Source organism: Monodon monoceros, unplaced genomic scaffold (genome assembly GCF_005190385.1).
Source record: "Monodon monoceros isolate NGI ecotype Baffin Bay Population unplaced genomic scaffold, NGI_Narwhal_1 Super_Scaffold_21, whole genome shotgun sequence".
Taxonomy (NCBI): Eukaryota; Metazoa; Chordata; class Mammalia; order Artiodactyla; family Monodontidae; genus Monodon; species Monodon monoceros.
Genome location: NW_021703778.1, coordinates 90432570 through 90453784, shown reverse-complemented (window position 1 = coordinate 90453784; position 21215 = coordinate 90432570). Strand labels below are relative to the sequence as shown.

Genomic DNA, 21215 nt, shown 5'->3' with positions numbered 1-21215 from the left:
GGACCCACGTATCTGCATTGTTTCCAAAGCTCTGCAGGCGATTCTGAAGAGGACCCGGTTCACAGCACTGCTCCTACATGACCTATCTGCCCAAACAATGCACCTGGATGTCCCTCCAGATACCAATCCAGGTGCCCAGGGCACCTAAGTACGCACGTAAATTTCACACTCCCAGGGAAACCAGGCTTTCTAGGCTTCAGGGCTCTACACAGGGGGAAACCCCAGGATGATCCTTAGAGGCTTCTTTCTGTGTGAAAACCAAGTTAACACCAGAGTCTGTCCTGGTCTGCAGCTGGTCCTGGTTTGGCCGATTCCCTGTGTGACACCCTCCTGGTACCGGGTTAACTACCATTTGACTTGCCAGCTACCACCAAGACCTTATTATTTGCTATTAAAATCATTATCATGATTCTGGGCCTTTTTTTTCTCTTAATTCCTTCTCCCCAAAATCAGTGGTTTAAGTCAGAGACCCTGATTCCAATTTTAGCACTTTTATTAGACAATGTGATTTTGAGCTCGACCTTTGACTTCCACAGGTAGAGGTTTCTCATTTAAAACAAACTAAAAAAACTATAGGGGTTGGATTCGATCTCCAAGGTGTCTTCTGCTTCCAATTCCATGCTTGATTTTAGAATGCTGCCTTAACATTAAAAACAACAACAAAAAAAACCCCCCAAGTTCTAGCCTTTTAACACAACAGTGACTTACAGGTGTGGCTTCCATCACAGAGACCACTGGACAGAGCACAGTGTCCTGTAAGAGTGTGCTTTACACAAGTGTGCTGGATGTCATTTTAAGTTTGGACATTAGTCTAACAATAGGTGCTTTGAAGTGGTCTGTTTGGAGCTTCACTAGAGCCTAACGTATACCTATCCCTCAGGGAGGAGCAACGGAAGAAACATGAGCAAGAACGAAAGGAGAAGAAAGCAAAGGTTCTGGGAGTTCGAAGGGGCCTCATTATGGCTGAACATTCATAATTTAATATCCCGTAAATATTCCTTTTCTCTGTAATATCCCGTAAATATTCCTTTTCTCTTTTGTAAATATTTTTGTACTGTCCTCTCACTTTAGCCAAAAGACCTTTTTCTGCTCTTAACTTTGTTCGTATATATGTAGTGTCTGTGGCTTCTTCACATGTTTTACCCCTGAAAAGACATTACTACCTTTAAAGCTCTCAAATTCTTTTGAAATAGTTTTTACCTAAGCCCCTGTACAACTAACTCAGTTTTCTAAAAAGACCCATCCTATAGATTCTTGACCTAGATTTTTAAGGTCAAGTTCCCTCTGCTGGCTCTAATAACAGAACTTCAGTCCTCTTCTAGGCAAAAGCACTTACCTGATGGTAGCTAATTATACTACAGACTTTAGTAGAAATTGAACAATAACAAGTTATGAATAGGGTAAGCTGTGAAAGGCCACCTCTTCATCCTCTAGAGAACCTAGTAGTCTTACCGAAACTGTGGGCCATATGGGTTTATGAGGCGTCAATATTTTATCTATGCGAAATGTTTCATTTAAGCTTCTATGTACCTCTTTCAGATCACTTCATGTAATTGTCAATTACATCTCTTTTTTTTTTTTTCCTCAATATATTCTTAAAAACAAAACTCTAGCTCATTCTAGCCTGGCTTATTTAGAAAAATACAGGGTCATATTGAAATTTGAGGATTGCTGCTTTAAGGATTACTATATGCTCTGTCAAACTTATACATCTTACTCAATTTATGGAAAAAACTAGAGTTGCTTAGTATCATATTCATGTCTGTTGCACCTGAATGGAGCTTCCGAGTTTTGTACTGCTTAAAATTTTCATAAATAAAATTTTTTCTCATGGGGGTAGATTGATTCTTTGTAAATGTAATTGGTTTCTAAAATTTAGTTGACCAGCCAAGACTAACAAGAGTTGACTTGTACTCTTTGTGTATCCTTTCTTGACCGTCCACTCCCCACTCCTAGAAGAAATGACTATGTCCTTTTGTATTTTCACAGCACCTGTCAGATTCTATTATACTTATTGTTATACGTATATGGGCCCATAGAACATGGCATACTCCTGGGTGCTTAATAAACTCAGATTTTGCTATCAAGAGGCAGAGATCAGATCAATCAAGAAATCTGTGTCAAATACACTGCTACTGGGAAGGTGAAATGATATAACCACTTTGGAAAACAGTTTGGTAGTTTCTTTAAAAAATTTAAATGTACATCCACCATATGACCCAGCAATTCTCCTAAGAAATGAAAACATATGTCCACACCAAAACTTGTGTCTGCAAATATTTACAGCAGTATTATTCACAGTAGCCAAAAAGTGGAGAAAAATCCAGCTGTCCATCAATGGATGGATTTAAAAAATATGCACTAAAAAAATGAAATACTGATAAACACGCTATAACATGGATGAACCTCAAAAACATTATGCTAAGTGAAAAGAAGCAAGACACAAAAGATCATATATGATTCTATTTATATGAAATATCCAGAGAAGACAAACCTATAGCAAAAGTAGATTCGTAATTGTGGGGCTGAGCATGGGAATGAAGAGTAACTGCAAAGAGGCACTGAGGTTTCTTTCTAGGCTGACAGAAATTTCCTACAATTAGTTCATGTAAAGACAGACTGCAGAATTCTGGGCATTCCCTGGCAGTCCAGTGGTTAAGATTTGGCGCTTTCACTGCCGTGGTCCTGGGTTCAATCCCTGGTCGGGGAACTAAGAACCAGCAAGCCATGCGACACAGCCAAAAAAAAAAAAAAAAAAGACTGCACAATTCTGTAAATAAACTAAAAAATCATTGAATTGTATACTTAAAACAGATGAACTTTATGTTATGTAAATTATACCTCAATAAAGCTGAAAAACAGATAATTACATGAAAACATACAAAATAGGTATTTAGGCCAAGATGGATGGGAAAGCTATCAGCCTTTGTGTATTCTCTTATTTTAAACTTGGCTCTCGTTGGGTACTCTGGCTGTATCATATAGTTTCCTACTTCTTCCTCTAAGATGACAAGAATTGATCAGTTTAAACTGTGTTAATCAGGGTCTTATTTCTGGTATATGCAATCTCTAACACTAAAAATGACTGGGAAAGCCTTGGGGACATTAGTCTATAAAGTAAGAACTGGTAAGGATCATGCATCTTTGGAGAACCAGCTATGCAGGTGTTATGGACTGCATGCTTGTGTCTGTTCCCTGCCCCCGCCCCCTGCCCAATTCATATACTGAAATCCTAATTCCAAATGTGACTTGGTACTTTGAGGTATACTTGGAGGCCTTTGGGAGGTAATTAGGTCAGGCAGGTGGCACCCTCATGATGGGGTTAGTGCTATTTATATGAAGAGAAAAGAGACTAGAACTTGTTCTCTCCATGTGAGGATACAGTAAGAAGGCAGCTGTCTACAAGCCAAGAAGCACTCACCAGACACCAGGTATCCTGGACTTCCCAGCCTCCAGAACTGTAAGAAATACATATGTGTTTTGTTTAAGCCACCTAGTCTATAGTCATTTGTTATAGCAGCTTTGGCAGACTAAAACAGGTATCTTTTCCCAGTGACTACTACAGCACCTTAATATTCTTCCACAGTCTCCTATCCTGATAGATTAGAAAACAGAAGAAACCTATAAGGAACAGAATGGTAGAGGGCCATAAACAGTCACCTCAGAGACTCCCTGCTTTGGAAACCACCTACTTATATAGGAACTGTTGCTAATAGGAATCATTCTAACCAAAAACAGTTATTTACATAGTACCTCTGCATCAGTACTTGATTCCTTAAGTTAAGGTACAGCTCAGATCCTGGTCCCTCTTAGCAGCAGCATTTAGCTATGTTTTAGGGAATACATACCCGCCATTGTTTGGATGCCATTAAAGAAGTACTTTATTTTTGTCATTGTGGATTCTACTACCCTTAGTTTAGTAACACAGAAATACTACATGATCTCTATTTAAAAAGTCTTGGATTAAGCTCTGGAGAATTTTCATAGGCAAATTCTTCTGTGTGGGCTGGATCAGTAAATACTCCAATAAAATCTATTTCTAGGAAGAATGGACCATCCACTTTATCAGCCAGGGTGAATCCGATAGAAGAGATCTAAATTTAAAATAGAGAAATTGATCAAAATCTCATATGCTGATGTTGTTCCTGGAGTTTTAAAATTCCGTACTATCAGCCCTTAGCAAGTATACGATAGTTCTCATGTGCCGTAGCCAATTAGAGGAAGTACAGGACTGCTTTTCTTTCCACATTCTACTTCTCTCTTTAAAGGAGTGCCAGTTAAGACTAGTAAGTACAACATGGATGTCTAATGGAGGTTCCTTGAAGCTCTCCTGAACTCTAATACTCTTATTTTAAAGCTAAAATAAAATGTAGGCACGCTGAAAGGAGGACCATACTGAAATTCCTCCAGGATGGGGGTTTGGCTCACAGGATAGCTCTGAGTCAGCATCTGTCTAGGTATAATAGGAGTATACTTAAATAGGAATTTTCATCTTTCATTTGCCAGCCTTCAAAAATGGACTGAACTCATCCTCACAGGAGTTCTGTTTCACTAAAGATAATATAGTTCTGAGTGAAAATACAGGAAAATGTTACCTTGTCAAGCAGAAGCTGGTACTGGGCATCCCGGATTCTTCCTCGATTAGAGAAGAAAAATTTGGAGAAAGGAATCTGAAAGAAGAAACCATTGACTTCAGATCTGACATTCAAGCAACGGAGGCATCTGTTTAGAACTGCAATGATAAAATAATAACGGCTTAAATTGAATTTTAAAATTAATATGTGAAGTTATAACAAGTGGCTAGTCATTTGGATCACAGAAAAAAAAATTTTTTTAATGAAATAACCTAAGTACTAAAAGAAAACAGGTGAAAACATTTCTAAGCCAGGAGTCCCAAAGGAAAAAATGACAGAGAACAATTATAACTTTCTGATGGCAAAAACTAGTATCCTAAACACAAAACTTTTACAAATAACTAAGAAAAAGATTAAACAACCCAGTAGAAAAATGGGCACATCTGTATACTGCTGGTAGGAGTGCAAATTAGTCCAACTCTTAGAGAGCAGCAGCTAGCAACTGTGGTAGGCAGGATTCTAAGATGACCCCCAAGATTTCCACCTAGTGGAAATCACCTTCTTCCAGGGATTCAAACACAAATCTCAGTGCTGCTGTGAAGGGACTCTCCCGAAGTCTGGTCCCAAATCAGTTGACTTTAATATAGGGAAGATTATCCTCTGTAGGTCTGACTTAATCACTTGAGCCCATAAAAGTGCCTGGTAAAAGAGGTCAGAAGAATGAGAGGGATTCAAAGGGGAAGGTCAAGGGGATTCTCCACTGCTGGCTTTGAAGATGGAGGGAGCTAAATGGTAAGGAACGTGGACAGCTTCTAGGAGCTGAGAGTGACTCCCAGCTGACAACCAGTAAAGAAACCAAGACATCATTACAATCACAGGAACTAAATCTGGCCAATAACCAGAGTGAGCTTGGCAGTGGATTCTTCCCCAGAGCCTCTGAAAAGAAGTACAGCCCAGATGACACCTTGATTTCAGCCTTAGAAAGCCCTGAGCATTGAACCTGGCCACAGGGTGTCCCAAAGCATGACTTACAGAACTGTGCGAAGTTTGTGGTAATTTTTTATGTAACAATAGGAAACTAACACAGCAATATCTAGCAAAATTTGAAATGCCGTAACTTGATCTGACAGTTTCACTTTTAGGAATTTATATTACAGATAAACTCTGACAAACACATAAAGATACAGCTTTTTCTAATTAAAAAAAAAAGGAAAAACAGGGGAATAGTTCAATAAATTATAGTGCAACCATACAACTGAATACTATACAGCTATTTTAAAAAATGAAGTAGATCTATATATGATGCTGTGGGAAGACCTCCACAATATATTAGTAGTAAAAAAGTAAGAGATAAACAAAATCTATAGTATAAATATTTATGTTATTAAATACAACTTTTTTCTTGGCCACACTGTGTGGCTTGCAGGATGTTAGTTCCCTGACCAGGGATTGAACCTGGGCGCTGGCGGTGAAAGCCCCAAGTCCTAACCACTGGACCACCAGTGAATTTCCCCTAAAAACAAATTTTTTAAATGCCTAAAAAAACACTAATAAAAAATTTACTATAGCAATTGGGAACAACCCAAATATCTATCAATAAGGACTAGTTCAATCAGCTATGAGATATCCATATAATAGAAAATACCAAACAAAATAACAAAGAATGAAAAATAATTCCATGTAGTGATATGGAAGCTCTCCAGGATCTAAATTTAAAAAATATAAACTGGCACAGAAGACACATAAAGTATGCTATATTTTTTGAGTAAAAAAAGGGAGAAAATAAGTGTATGTGTATATATACTTGCTTATATTTGCTTAAAAAAACTAAATCTATGGAAGAAACTAATAAATGTGGTTACCTATAGAGGGTGAGGGCAAAAAGGGTGGAGAGAGAACTGAGTGGGAGTGAGACTTTTTTGTACATCTTTTTATATTATTTTGATTTTTGAGCCAAAAAATAAAAATGAGTTAAAAAAATAAAATGTACTGTTCAGATTATCACCAAAAACACTTGCTGACATAAAAGCAAACTCAATTCAAAGCTCATTTAATAAAGCACAAGATCACGTTCCTCACACAGCAAATCCAAGTGCAGTCAACATCCTCAGTTCACGGGCTCCCTTCGTTTCTGTTACACAAACCTGGAAGGGACCCTGCACCCCCAGCCTCCCGTCAGTTCCTCATTTTTGCATCCTGGTTGGGCACTTCATCTACCTCATTATTCAAAATATATTTTGGAAACAGAATCAATACTACCTGCTCACCATTCAAGGAGCGTGTGTCACCCACCCCACTGGCCTTTTGTTTTTTTGTCATGTAATTTGCTAAGGCCACTGTCCACATCAAGGGAATTTTTTAGCCTGGAAAAAAAATGAAGCTAAGAAGAAGCATTAAATTGTACAGCTTGCATAAAAAGAAAAGGATCAACAGTTGTTTTCTCTCTACAAATGACAGAAAACTAGCATGCATAATTTTTCCATCATTTTCCTCTGTTTTCTTTCTCTAATCATAGTAAATATTTGAGCATCTCACTTCTATTTACTAAAGGAGAATTATTCATGAAGACATGGACAGCAATGAATAACATTTAATTTTTAAAAATCTCTCCCCTGGGACTTCCCTGGTGGCACAGTGGTTAAGAATCTGCCTACCAATGCAGGGGACATGGGTTCGAGCCCTGGTCCAGGAAGATCCCACATGGCACCTAGCAACTAAGCCCGTGCACCACAACTGCTGAGCCTGCGCTCTAGAGCCCGCGAGCCACAACTACTGAGGCCTGTGTGCCTAGAGCCTGTGCTCCGCAACAAAAGAAACCACTGCAATGAGAAGCCCGTGAACTGCAACGAAGAGTAGCCCCCGTGTGCTGCAACTAGAGAAAGCCCACGTGCAGCAATGAAGACCCAACACAGCCATAAATAAATAAATTTATTAAAAAGATAAAAATAAAAATCTCTTCCCCAACACTTCCTTTAATAATTTAAAGAGGGACTTCCCTGGTGGCGCAGTGGTTATGAATCTGCCTGCCAATGCAGGGGACGCAGGTTCAATCCTTGGTCCGGGAAGATCCCACATGCCATGGAGCAGCCAAGCCTGTGTGCCATAACTACTGAGCCAGCGCGCTAAGGCCCGCAAGCCACAACTACTGAAGCCCACGTGCCTAGAGCCCACGCTCCACAACAAGAGAAGCTACCGCAATGAGAAGCCCATGCACCTCAACAAAGAGTAGCCCCCTCTCGCTGCAACTAGAGAAAGCCTGCATGCAGCAACTAAGACCCAACGCAGCCAAAAATAAAATTTTAAAGTAATAATAATAGTTTAAGGAAAGATGTTCCAAACAACTATCATTTCCAGCCAAAGATTAGAACTACATGTATTTTCAGGAAAGAAAGTAATAAGTAATTGTCAATGATTATAATGGCAAATAATTTGGCAATGTGCATCAAAGGCCTTAAACATGTACATATCATTTATTCTAGGAATTTTATTTCCAGAAATACATCTAAGAAAATATTTAAGGATATTTACCTCAGAGTTTGGTATAAGAGTGAAAAACTCTGAAAACAATCTAAATGTACAACAATAGAGGATGGATTAAGTAAATTGTGTCTATTTACATAATATCATGCAGATACCAAAAATGATGTAGAAATATATTTCAACAGAAAGTTGTATATAAAATTCAGTTCAGTGAACAATGTATGTTATAAAATAGCACTGGCACAATACAATTCTTGTAAAAAAAAAAGTGTAAATAGAAAAGTCTGAAGGTGCATACTAAAATAAAAATAGTATTTTACCTCTGGGTAGTGGTACCACAAGATTTTTTTCCTTTTCTGCATTTTCTAAATTTTCTATAATGAGATACTTGTTTTGTTTAGTAATTTGTTATAAGTATTATTTATATACAAGTGTTACATACATAATAATTTTTTGGTTATACATCTGTATTAGTGTATAAATATGTATCTATTATATGCTAGGCACTGCACTGTTCTAGGTGCAGGGGAAACAGCTATGAAGGATACAGACAAAGTCCCTGCTCTCAGAACTTACAGAATTTATGTTCCAGAGGAGCCTGGTAGAGAGTAACAATAAACAAATAGACAAGTGAATGAAAAAGATAATTGAATGAATGAAATAGACAAGTGAATGAAAAAGATAATTTTACTTAGTGATAAGTTCTATGAAAAAATTAAATAGGATGTTGTTATTGGGTGAGAAGGTGCAACTCTAGCTAGAAGGATCAGGAAAGGCCTCTCAGGTGGCTTTGGAGCTGAGAGGTAAATAATAGGAAAGAGGAAGCAGGTGAAGACGTGGGAGAAGAGCATGCCCACAGATACAGCATGAAATACAAAGGCTCTGAGACAGAAGTAGTTTGTTGGGTATGACACACACAAAAGGGGCCAGTATGGAGGAGAGAGGGGGGAGGACAGACTGAAGATGAAGACAGGGGTCTGCTACTGTAGGCCCTGTAGGCCATGTTAAAGAGTTTGGACTGTATTCTAATAAGGGGAGACCACTGGAGGGTTTTAAGCATGTGAGTGATGTAATCTGAACTATGCTTTAGAAAGATCACTCTGGCTGCTGTGTGCAGAGTGGTCTTTAGGAGGCAAGAAGACAAAGAAGGATATCAATAAAGAAGCTCCTGTAGTAGTCCAAAGGCCTGGACTAGGGTGAGAGTGGAAGAGATGGCTAGAAATGGTCAGATTCTAGGTGTATTCTGGAAGGATAGGTGAGCGAATTTGTTAAAAGACTAGATGCGGTGTGAGGGAGAAAGGGATCCAGGATGAACCCTTAGGTTTAAGTATGAGCAAAATGGGGACTTTCTTTTGAATTTATGGATTAAAAACCTTCAGAAGGCAGAAGAAAAAATGGGCACCTGATTTTGCCCTCACTCCCTGAATTTCCACTATTTTCCTCCTGATTAACATTTTTTACCTTCTAAAAGTTTTTTCTCCCTACAAAATAAGATTGCCTTATATTACCAAGAAATAAACAAAACCAAAAATGTTGATAACTGTAAAGTATGAAGTATTTATTCCTCTTAAAGGAGCCTTTCTGCTCAGCTAGGGACACTAGCTTAGTACAGTTGCCTGGAAGAGATGATATGGCCAGAACTTAAGAAGAAATACCTATAGTACTGATAATTATGCACAGGGCAGAGATGGACCCATGACTCAGCATGGACCTGGCCACATCCTTATCAAAAATATTTACTGGTCAGTAAGCTAACATTTATATTAATAAAAGAAAAAGTCGGACTTCCCTGGTGGCGTAGTGGTTAAGAATCCGCCTGCCAATGCAGGGGACACAGGTTTGATCCCTGGTCTGGGAAGATTCCACATGCCGCAGAGCAACTAAGCCCACGCACCACAACTACTGAGCCTGCGCTCTAGGGCCCGCGTGTGGAAACAATATTGAGCCCACGTGCTGCAACTACTGAAGCCCGCGCGCCTAGAGCCCATGCTCCGCAACAAGAGAAGGCACTGCAGTGAGAAGCCTGCGCACGGCAACAAAGAGTAGCCCCTGCTCGCCACAACTAGAGAAAGCCCATGCGCAGTAACGAAGACCCAACGCAGCCAAAAAATAAAAAAAGTCAATTATGTAAATCTTGCCCTTAGGTCCTCTTCCTTCTTTCCTTTCCCACACTGTCCAAGAGGAATTAATAAGAAAAAAAAAAAAACCACAATGTAACCATGATCTCATAAGACCTCATTTTCATACATAGTAAAGACTTATGCTGTTACCTTGACTTCCTGCCAGTAGGGCCCCCCACGGGTGAACATGAAGTAACTGTACATCTGATCCTTCCTCTGGATTACATCCGTGTCCTCCCTGATATTCACCATCCAAGGTCGACCATCTCCACGGACACGAAGATACAGAGTGTTGAACTGGGACCAATCATAAAACCTCTTCCTCTCAAAAGGGCCCTAAGGTATAGAAAGGAAAGTTAATTTCACCTTATTTTCCACTATTAGCAAAATGTGAGTCATCACCTTTTACAGCATCAAAAGGATCAACAAGCCATTTTTCTGCTTTTTTCTGCTTCCTACCGCGGTAAGGAGGCAGATAAATCTGGTGATTCTTATTTTCGTACAAAATACTGACCTAGTTAAATGTTTCTAAGGTAATGTTCAAGACCTGATTGGCCCAGGACAGTGTTTACATGGGGTAGACACTCACTTGTGTCACTGAACGGAAATGAATTACTGTACGTACTTTCTTTCCCAGGGCCTAGGAAGCAATGGCTTCTGACTGGGCCATTTTATGACAACTGCCTTCCCATAAATCAGAAAACTATGAAAGACCTCAAGTTTTTTTGTTTTTTTTTTTTGCAGTACGTGGGCCCCTCACTGTTGTGGCCTCTCCCATTGCAGAGCATAGGCTCAGCAAGCCCGCTCCGCGGCATGTGGGATCCTCCCCGACCGGGGCACGAAACCGTGTCCCCTGCATCGGCAGGCAGACTCTCAACCCCTGCGCCACTGGGGAAGCCCAGACCTCAAGTTTTAAAACTGGTATTTTTTTGACAACACCTACCATCCATTGAAAATATACATTAATCACTCTGCATGCATAATTTAATCCTCACAACAGCTCTGAGATAGGTACTATCATTGTACTCCATTTTATAGATGAAGAAACTGAGCACTCAACCAGTAAGTGGTAGGTCCAGTGCTATTTAACTCCAAAATCTATGTTCTTAACAACTACCTAAATTGTCTCTGAAAGTAGAACGTAGTGTTAATTTCCAAAGGTGTTTGTTTACAGCAATCTCAGAGCTAATCGGATTTCAAGAATAACAGTGCTCAGATACGAACTATTACTTACTAGTCATGTAATTTTAGACAAGCTACTAAATCTCCCCAAGCCTGTTTCCTCATCTGTAAAACTGGGATGTTTATACCTTACAGGATTGATGTGGGGAATAAAAGGGATAATGCATATAAAGTAATTAGCACAAGGACTGGCAGGGTAACTGAATAAATGTTATCGACTACTTTCATTATTCCACAGTACATCATAGAATTATTTTCTACTGTGGGCTGACCAAATCCATTCTGTGGATTTTCAGGGCCTGAAAAAAAAAATCTTGTACACATAGTTTATTACCTCTGAAAGAACATGAACCTTTCTTTTTCATCATTATCTGGAGAGAGGGAGCCTAATACTATTCCTATCATTTGCCTTTCTCCTTAAAACACCATAACCAAGGGACTTCCCTGGTGGTCCAGGGGCTAAGACTCCGCAATCCCAGTGCAGGGGGCCCAGGTTCGATCCCTGGTCAGGGAACTAGATCCCGCATGCAGCAACTAAGAGTTCGCATACTGCAACTAAAGATCCCACATGCCGCAACAAAGATCCCGCTTGCTGCAACTAAGACCTGGCACAGCATGCATGCATGCATGCATGAATGAATAAGTAAATATTTAAAAAAAAAAAAAAAGGGCACCACAACCAAGCAAACACCCATGGGCTGTGACCACAGCCAGGCACAGGAACCTGTCCAGAGCAGCCCTGAAACACCTGATCAGCATTGCAAAAAGCAACAGGCTGGTGGCGAGACAAAGGAGCTGACCTAAGTAGCCTTGGAAAATGGTGTTCTGACTGGAAACCAAAAGGCTAAAGACAAAAGAAACTATACATAAACATTGTACTGTAGTTGGTAAAGTTGTTTCTCACAGGGTTATGGGTTAGAAATTCTGCAACTGCTTTATTTATTTAATTTCCGGCTGCGTTGGGTCTTCGCCGCTGTGTGCAGGCTTTCTCTAGTTGCGGCGAGCGGGGGCTACTCTTCGTTGCGGTGCACGGGCTTCTCACTGCAGTGGCTTCTCCTGTTGCGGAGCACAGGCTCTAGGCGTGCAGGCTTCAGTAGTTGCGGCACGCAGGCTCAGTAGTTGTGGCTCACGGGCTCTACAGCGCAGGCTCAGTAGTTGTGGCGCACAGGCTTAGTTGCTCTGTGGCATGTAGCATCTTCCCGAACCAGGGCTCGAACCCGTGTCCCCTGCATTGGCAGGCAGATTCTTAACCGCTGTGCCATGAGGGAAGCCCTGAAACTGCTTTACATGTACTCTTGGGTCGAATTAATAAATGTATAGTAAGTGGCGGGAGACAGGCTTCACACCGTTACAGAAGTTATCAATAAACAAGAGGGAGGAAGCTAGAATAAATCATGTGGTACCGGATTAGAGTCAAAGCATCAGTATGAACTCATACTTAGCTTAATATAGATATAGAAATAGTTACAGATGGTGTTTCCATGAGTTGGTATGCATACATATATTTCCTAGCTGTGTCCACTGAGAGGTCCTAGAAATAGTGTCAATCCAGAAGCAACAAGCATACTCAGCATCCAGATCTTGGTTTCCAACTCCATCTTCCAAAAAAAAAAGAACCAGGGCTCCTTTGAGAAATGGCTAATTCTAGGGTTGGAACAGAGAAAATACAAGATGAGCTTACAGCACCTCGTAGTGCCAAAAAGTGCTCAAAAACACAAAAGGATGGGGACATGTCAAAGGGACACGGCCAACCTGAAAGAGCTCCCAGTGGCCAAAGCTGGAACAATCTGAGCAACAAAATAAATAACACAGTATTGGATTATAACCCAAAGTGTGAGTCCATACTAAATGACTGAATAAATAAATAAATGTGGGAGAAGAAACAAATCTTCCTTTCTGAAAAATCCCAAATAATTTATGTAAATACTACCCCTTCCAGGAGCTAGAACTTAATCCCACACCCTACCCCATGCCTTGAATGCAGGGTACACTTAGTGACTTGTTTCCAAAGAACAGAATATGGAGGGGAAAAAAAAAAAGTAACTTAACAATGGAGTAATCTGACAAATACTACCTTGAACAGGTGACCAAGGTTAACACATCAGTGGTAAGTCATGCTACTAGCATGTACCCTAATACGATGAGAAGGGTACTTCAACTCTGTGCTGTTCTTCCTAAAAACCCAGAAAACCCAAGTCTAACCAGGAGGGAAAAAAATCAGAAAATCCCAAATTGAGGATCATTCTGCAAAATACCTGACCAGTATTTCTCAAATCCTCATGAAAAATAAGGAAAGACTAAGAAATAAGGAAAGACTAAGTAACAGACTAAGGAGACATGACAACTGGATGTAATGTAATGTATACTGGCTGGGATACTGAAACAGAATAAAAGATATTATGGAAAAACTGGTGAAATCCAAATACAGTCTGGAATTAGTTAACAGTAACGCAGCAATGTTGGCTTCTCAGTTGTGGCAAATGTACCAAGTGATGTAAGATGGTAACAACTGGAGAAGCTGGGTGAGAGACACACAGGAACTCTCAGTACCATCTTTGCAATTTTTCTGTAATACCAAAAATATTCTAAAATTTAAAAGTTTACGTTAAAAAAAAAAAAAAACAAAAACCCCGGCTGACCCTACTTCCACTCTAAGGAACCCCCAGCCATTAGAGGGTCTACGGCCTATGTTAGAGGAGATGTAAATCTCCCCAGATCATCGTTTAAATATCTAACCTCTCAGGGCTCCTCAAACATAAGCATGCCCCACCCTGGCCCCAAGTGATGCCCAGAAACATGTAACCTCTCTTCAGGAACCACTTCCCCCTTGTGCTTATGAAACTTTACACTTGTGCCCAGCAGTTATTTAACCCCAAACACAAGATGAGATGCCAGCTGTTTTCATTTACAGAAAAAAAAGCTGTCTGCTATAGTTCATGCTACAATGAAGTTCACCTCAGTTCACTAGAACACTGCAGCTCCTGGGTCTCACGTACCGTTGGAATCTTGGATATCATTGCACAGTATCCACTTCGGCCACTCTCCCCGTCCTGGGGTGCCTCAGAGCTCAGAGTTCCATACAGCAGTGCACTTTGGTTACTCCTGCCCATTTTCAGGAACACTTCACTTCTGCCACCAATCGTCTTATCAGAAGTCACTATCCACTTATCCAAATCTTCTTTGCCACGGAACTGCCAGACAACCTTGGCTTGTTCCATCAAGACCTCATGCAGAGGGCGGCCTTCAGGCCCTATCCAATGATTCACAATATCATCCTTCAAACGCCTAAAATGGTCCTTTATTTCTTCTTTAATTGCTTTATCAAAACTAACTTCAGGCTTGTCCTCAGGAGAAGTTATATCCAAAGCAACTTCTCTCTGGTGATGTCCTTCCAAATTCCCTTCAGTCTTCCTCTGAGAAGAGGCTTTGCCAGGAGCAGCCACTGGTTTCTCAAGACTGCTGGAACAATAATCTGCAAAGCGAGTACTCAAAAATGGACAAGAGGCAACACCTGGCTTCGGGCATTTTCTGAGAATATAAGTGCCATTCAACAATTTATGAACCAAAGCCATGATTAAAAGAAAATCAAAATGTAAATTTTTCCCTGGCCTACCAGGGAAAGAAGCTTCAGCAAATAGCCCAATTCCACCTATAATAAAAGAGACAGTGAAGAGTTACCAGTATAGCCAATGAGTGCATCATAATTTCAAATTCAACATGGATCATGTACTATGAAATTCATGAACTTATTTTCTAATTCTATGAACATTTACCCAGGGCCTACTATGAGCAGAAGAATGTTTACACTGTACATAATACATCCCACTGCCTTGTGAAAAAATGCCAAGATGAACAGAAACACAGGCCCCTTCATGGAGTTAATGATCAACCCCCAAATAATTCAAGTATGTGCTTCAAAAGGTTGTCAATTTTAAAGCAAATTTTTATGCCGGATTTTTAAAGAAATAATTGGTTCCTAAAATAAAATATTCAACTGTCAGTAATTCACTCCAGGATCTAGACTAACCAATATTTTAGCACTTCATCTATAGAAAGAAGAGACTACAGTTCACATTGTATGTGGAGTCAGAGGCCTGGACTTCACACCTAGAACTGTTTACCCTCAGGTAAAGCAGTTGATCTTTTGAGGCCTCCATTTCCTCGGGGGAATGGATGTGCTAACACCTCCCCTACCTACCTTAAGGGAGTCTTCTATGGATCAGATGGAATAATGGCTATAAAAGGTTTCTCTGATCCAGTAAGTCTGACAAGATCCCCAAGATTCTTCATGTCTAAGAAGCTCCTAGTCTAAGGCCCACACTTTGAGTAACAAGGCTCTATCAGCCACTATCTGATCTCCTCAAAGACAGAACCTAAACAATAGTAGCAATAATACCATTACATTTAAATGCCATTCTTAGTATTTTTAAGTCACCCTGACAAATATCTCATTTAATCCACATAAGCCTCCTGTAAGACAAGTTAGGTAGTTATCTCCTTTCACAAGAAACTAGACACCAACAGGTGAAGTAACTTGCCTAAGATTACAATGCTAATCAGTATGGAAGCTAGCACTAGAACCCTGGCCTTAAATCCTTCCATTAGTTACTGCTGCCTCTCCCTACGTTAACCATTAGTAATATAACTTCCATAGCTCTACTGAAGTAACAACTTTGCTCTTGCAGCAACATTCAATGACTGCTGGCAGGAAGTGCTGCAAGAACCAGGAAGGCTAAAGAGTCCCCTCTCCTACTTATTCCGGCTACCCCGAAAATGAAATAAAATACGGAATGCTGACTTCTTCATCTTTCTCCTTTGTCTTTCTCTCACCAGAGACCAGGAGAGAGAAAAATCAAAAACAAAAAATCACCCACTAGTCAGAACACAGTACTGAGTGAGAAACTAGATGGAATGCTAAAAACTTAAAAAAAAAAAAAAAAAAAAAAAAGCTTCAAAAATGCCCAAATCCAACAATTCAGCTCAGTCGCCTGAGAGTCTACATCAAAATGGCAACCAGACCACTCTATCTACAACACAGGGCTGGTCATCTTTCCAGACTGCCCCTCCTCCCTCACTCCCCACATCAGGTGGCTCACCACCTTCTCTCTCCTAAATCACTGCACTCCAGGCTTGCACCCAGACCTCCACCTTATCCCACCACTCAGCATCTAGAGGGCCTAATACACAAAATTGATTGTTTTCTCTGATTAAAACTCTTCAGAGGGGGTTTCCCTGGTGGCGCAGTGGTTGGGAGTCCGCCTGCCGATGCAGGGGACACGGGTTCGTGCCCCGGTACGGGAAGATCCCACATGCCGCAGAGTGGCTGGGCCTGTGAGCCATGGCCGCTGAGCCTGCGCTTCCGGAGCCTGTGCCCCGCAACGGGAGAGGCCACAACAGTGAGAGGCCCGCGTACCGCAAAAAAATAAAAAAACTCTTCAGAGGCTCTCATGATCTTCAGAATAAAACTCGACTTTCTCCACGGGGTCTGTAAGACCCCTCCAGATCTGGCCTCTGCTCATTTCTCCAACCTCCCCTCTAATCACATCCTACTCTGCTCTAACCACAGAGAACACCTGTGGTCTAACAAGTGCCACCTAGTACCCCCTTTCTGGGTTTCATGCCTTGGCAGATTGCTGCTCCTAGGCCAGAAATGCCCTCTACCGATTTCTGCTGGCTGATTTATCCTTTGGGACTCAGCTTAGGCATCCATTACCTCCTCCAAGAACCCTTAACTACTCAACTCCACCAAGACCTTTTGATGTGTTGCATCCTGGGCTTACGCTTTCCCTGCTACAGTTTATTGACAGTTCCCTTGTCAGTCTCCCCTGCCAGACTGGAAGTGTCTTGAGGGGAGACACTATCTTCATTGTGGTACTTCCAGCAACCAGGATGGTGCCAGACATGCAGGAGGCTTCTAATATTTGTTGAACAAATAATATCTCCCCATTTCTCCACCACTACCACCAGTGTCTTGGTTCAGGGTTTTATTGTTTCTTACCAGAACTACTGTAATTCCCCCACCAAAGGGCTTCTCAAATGTTAAAGTGCCTATGAATCATCTGGGAATTTTGTTAAAGTGCAGATTCTGATTTAGTAGGTGAAGGATGGGGCCTGAGATTCTTTATTTCTAACGAGCCACCAGGTGTTGCCCTTAAAGTTGGCACTGAGAACACCCTTTAGGATTTAGTAAGGTCCTAACTCAGATCTCCTCCTCCTCTCCCAATCCGACCTTTGCCTGGCAACAAAGGGGATTTTTCTAAATATGATGGTACTCCCCTTATTCAGCAATTCCCTCCAGAAATTCAAACTCCTAAAATGGTACACAAGGCCCTCCAAAATGTGCCCAACTCCCTGGCCTAAATTTCCTCACTTCCATGGGTAATAAATACCCTCAGCTCTATTAATTATACTAACTATAATCATGTCTGAACACACACACAAAAAAACATTGCTCAAAAACCACAAAAGTGAGGCTTCCCTGGTGGCGCAGTGGCTGAGAGTCCGCCTGCCGATGCAGGGGACACGGGTTCGTGAGGCCCGCGTACCACAAAAAAAAAAAACAACAAAAAAAACCAAAAGTGACCAAACATTCTACTATCCTGGCTAATATGAGTGACTGCCATACACTGACCAGTCATAGCATTAGCCTCACTCTAGATAGATAAGATTCTCTCCTAATTATAGAATTGCCTCCACCTCAATACTTTCCCCTAAATCACCTAACACAAACCTAAGTCCAACAATAAATCCCTTCTAACACCCTCTTACTGAGATGCCCCATGGTTTCCCATGGCATGTGTTCTTTCTCACTACAAGAGTAATAAGCCTAACTTCAACTACAAGCATGTTCCTGGCGGCCTCTGATTGGAGGGCACTGACATTGCTCTTCCTCCATATTCTTATGAGAACCTATGCATACATCTCACAGCCCTTACAAACTATTAGAATCTTGCTTTTTTTTCTGTCTACCTAACTAGCCTGACTTTAATCCTGGACTATGGCTTAAACATAACTGATACACAATGTTTGCTAAAATAAATGAAAACCGTGCAAACAGTATGTTTTCACATGGACTAAAAAATAGAAGGGAACCAGGAAAAATAACAACAGTTGATCTCACGTCCTGGAATCATAGGTAATATCTAAATTTCCCTCACTGACTTCTTTAAATGATTTTACCTCTACATATGCAGGAATTTGGAAAATAAATGATAAGCCTATAAAATGGAATTTGTACAATCATAAACACGATTTTCGTTAACACCATGCTTAGGCTACACTACTGAGTGGCAAATAAGGAGGAATCAAAAAGCATATACACTAACATTACAACTATAAAAACGTACGCACAAAAAGATTTGGGGGTAAAAAAGAAGAAAAAGGCTTAAAGTCGTGTGTAGGATGATGGGATTATAAGTAATATTATTCACCCTATTTTCCAACCCCTCAGTAGTGCTATCACTTCTCTAATAATATAACTTTAATTATAAGTGTTTTGTTTCATACTTTTACCAATAAACATAAAGTCAAAATCATTAAACTGGATGATCCCGGGCGGAAGTTGGTGAGTTTTCATAGCAACGTAACCCACGCAGCTGAGAGCAGTATTAGTGAAGATTGTACATCCTGAGTTTACTATATGCCAGAAACTGTCCTGGGTGTATTTTCGTTAACTCCTCACAACAACCGTGAGAAAGGTACTATTATTATTCCACTTACTAAGCAAATTAAATTACTCCCGGTCATACAACTAGTAAGCGGCAAAACCAACCCTAGAGCCCCGGTGTTTAGTCAGGGAGCGGTCGGGGCCGTGCCACAGCCCCCTCACCCCTCACCTGCTAGGGCCGTAGGGACCTCACAAGCCCCGGTCGCTCCAACTCCCGGCTGGCGTTCACTAGCCTCCCCTGCCGACGCCTCAGAGTGACTTCCGCCCGAGCCCGGCTTTTCCTGACCGAGTTCTCCACTTCTCTGTAGGGCCGTCTGCTTTTCCAGGCCGGCGGGAAACTAGGCCTGATGACATGAGTTCCGGCCGGGTGCAGAGGCCGGGGAAGAGCAATGAGGCTACCGGACCCCGGCGAACTGAGGTTTTTGGTCGACTAGCTTCCCAAAAGTCTCCCCCACCCCCACTCCCCCTATCTCTTCTGCCCTGTGTGAGAAAGTGGGGCGAATTTAGAGAAGCTGTTCGCCTCTCCTTCCTGCATCCCGCCTTCAGACTGCAAACTCCATCCCGTCTTCTGCCCTGTGTGAGAAAGTGGGGCGAATTTAGAGAAGCTGTTCGCCTCTCCTTCCTGCATCCCGCCTTTAGACTGCAAACTCCATCCCGTATCTTTCAAGTAGGACCCAGATATTGCTAACATCCTTCGCCCCCAAGGAGCCAGGGTCCACTCGTGCTCCATCCCACCATAGCCGCCCAAGAGCTGTACACGGCCTCAGAGGACTGGTTCCGCTGGAATTGCCCCTGCGGAATCTCTGGAGACCCAGCACAAACATGGACAGCACACCGTCCTACCCTCCCTTCCCCAATCCAGCCCCGTGGGGTCGCCCACTCCTCAGGGTTTCGATTGTATCTTGAGCACACCTCTGTCTGAGCACTTTCAACATTGTAACTTAATTATTGATTCACTTCTCACTTCCTCCACCACGCTGTGAGCTTCTTGGGTCCAGAAGGTGCTCTTCTTCCTGTCCCCAGCACCTAGCATAATGCTAGCTGGAATTAAGTGCTCAGCATGAATTTGAATGAATTGTAACCGCTGGCACTCAACACCGTTGTCCAGGGTTCCAAGACCTCGCCAAATACAATTGCCTTTTCCACGTTTCCTCCATCACCCTTTTCCACACCATCACCTCTTCCTTCTTTAAATTCTGCTTTGACTTCACTAGACTCTATACTTGCCTGGTTCTCCTACCTCCTTGAACCTTTTCTAGCTGCCTACTTTACTGACTCTTCTTTCTCCTCCCACAATCTTAAATGCGGGTTGTCTCCAAAGCCCAGCAGCCTATGGCCTTCCTCTTTTCTAGTTTCAGATATGAGTTATCTGCAGACAATCAGATAATCTCTTCCCCTAAACACCAGCATATATTTCCAATTTCTTGATAGCAGCTTCAGTTGTGGGATATACCACTAGCATCTCAAATGTGATTTGTTTAAAACAGAACGTATCACATTTACCCATATTAACTCCTCTTCTCATCCTCCCTGTTTCTGTAAATGCCTGCATCCTTCTAAGCTGAAGATTCTTGGCTATCCTTGGCTTCTCTCCTTGAAACCTCCTCTCACTGACCTTAAATCCTGTTTGTTTGTTCTGTTTTGTTTTGTTGCCATCTTTGATATTTCACTCCTTTCCAAATCAAGTGCAACCCCAATAGTTATTGACCTATGCAATTTACATTCAATCTGCTTCTGGACACAACAGTTTGTCTATTTTCATTTAAAAATCACCCAGAGATAAACACAAAATTCCTTTGGCTTCCAGACGTGCCACTGCATCAATTCTAAACCCTCCATAATCTCCTAATCCATCTATACTATTCATACTTATCCTCAATTTCTCGTCTGTATGGCCAGGACACTCAAGCTCTCTGCACAGACCCTGCCACAAGTCCCTGCTTCACTCACATGACTATCCAATCCTCTTAAGTATAGGGTTAATTAGCCCCTGGTAACTGATGAGCCCCACCTGACGTCAACTCCCCACCCCCACCCCCACCCCCGTCAATGGTAGCCTCCTTCTCCCCCCAACTATCAAAGATTGTTGCTATGTTCTGTCTGCCGCCCTTGGTGGGGTGTCACTCCAGGACCTTTTGCTTCAGACCTCCTATCCAATAATCCCTTGATGTCTCTGTCACTGTTTCCAGGCTC

The 21215-nt window shown here is 41.6% G+C and overlaps 2 protein-coding genes across 2 annotated transcripts in view; one reads left to right on the top strand and one right to left on the bottom strand.

The window, feature by feature from the left end:
• NUSAP1 (nucleolar and spindle associated protein 1) overlaps positions 1-2350 on the top strand; it is a 32783-nt gene extending 30433 nt beyond the window's left edge. The window contains exon 11 of the mRNA XM_029236299.1: positions 881-2350. Coding sequence (XP_029092132.1) covers positions 881-977 — 97 coding nt within the window. The 3' untranslated portion in view covers positions 978-2350. The remainder of the gene's footprint in view (positions 1-880) is intronic.
• A 1507-nt stretch (positions 2351-3857) lies between these two features.
• NDUFAF1 (NADH:ubiquinone oxidoreductase complex assembly factor 1) lies at positions 3858-19269 on the bottom strand. The gene is made up of 5 exons (XM_029236261.1): positions 19192-19269; positions 14353-15005; positions 10325-10510; positions 4596-4670; positions 3858-4094 (listed from the first exon to the last, which is right to left on the bottom strand). Exons 2-5 carry the CDS (start codon positions 14926-14928, stop codon positions 3945-3947), a joined length of 987 nt encoding a protein of 328 aa, XP_029092094.1. The 5' UTR covers positions 14929-15005; positions 19192-19269; the 3' UTR covers positions 3858-3944.
• Positions 19270-21215: the final 1946 nt, after the last annotated feature.

What these genes read in the sequence shown, in the direction of transcription:
- NDUFAF1 (XM_029236261.1), bottom strand. Translation starts at nt 14,928, where the DNA reads ATGGCTTTGGTTCATAAATTGTTGAATGGCACTTATATTCTCAGAAAA. An exon ending in TGATATCCAAGATTCCAACG is followed by an intron (nt 10,511 to 14,352) that starts GTACGTGAGACC and finishes TCTATACCTTAG; the next exon opens with GGCCCTTTTGAGAGGAAGAG. An exon ending in ACCAGCTTCTGCTTGACAAG is followed by an intron (nt 4,095 to 4,595) that starts GTAACATTTTCC and finishes TTTTAAATTTAG; the next exon opens with ATCTCTTCTATCGGATTCAC.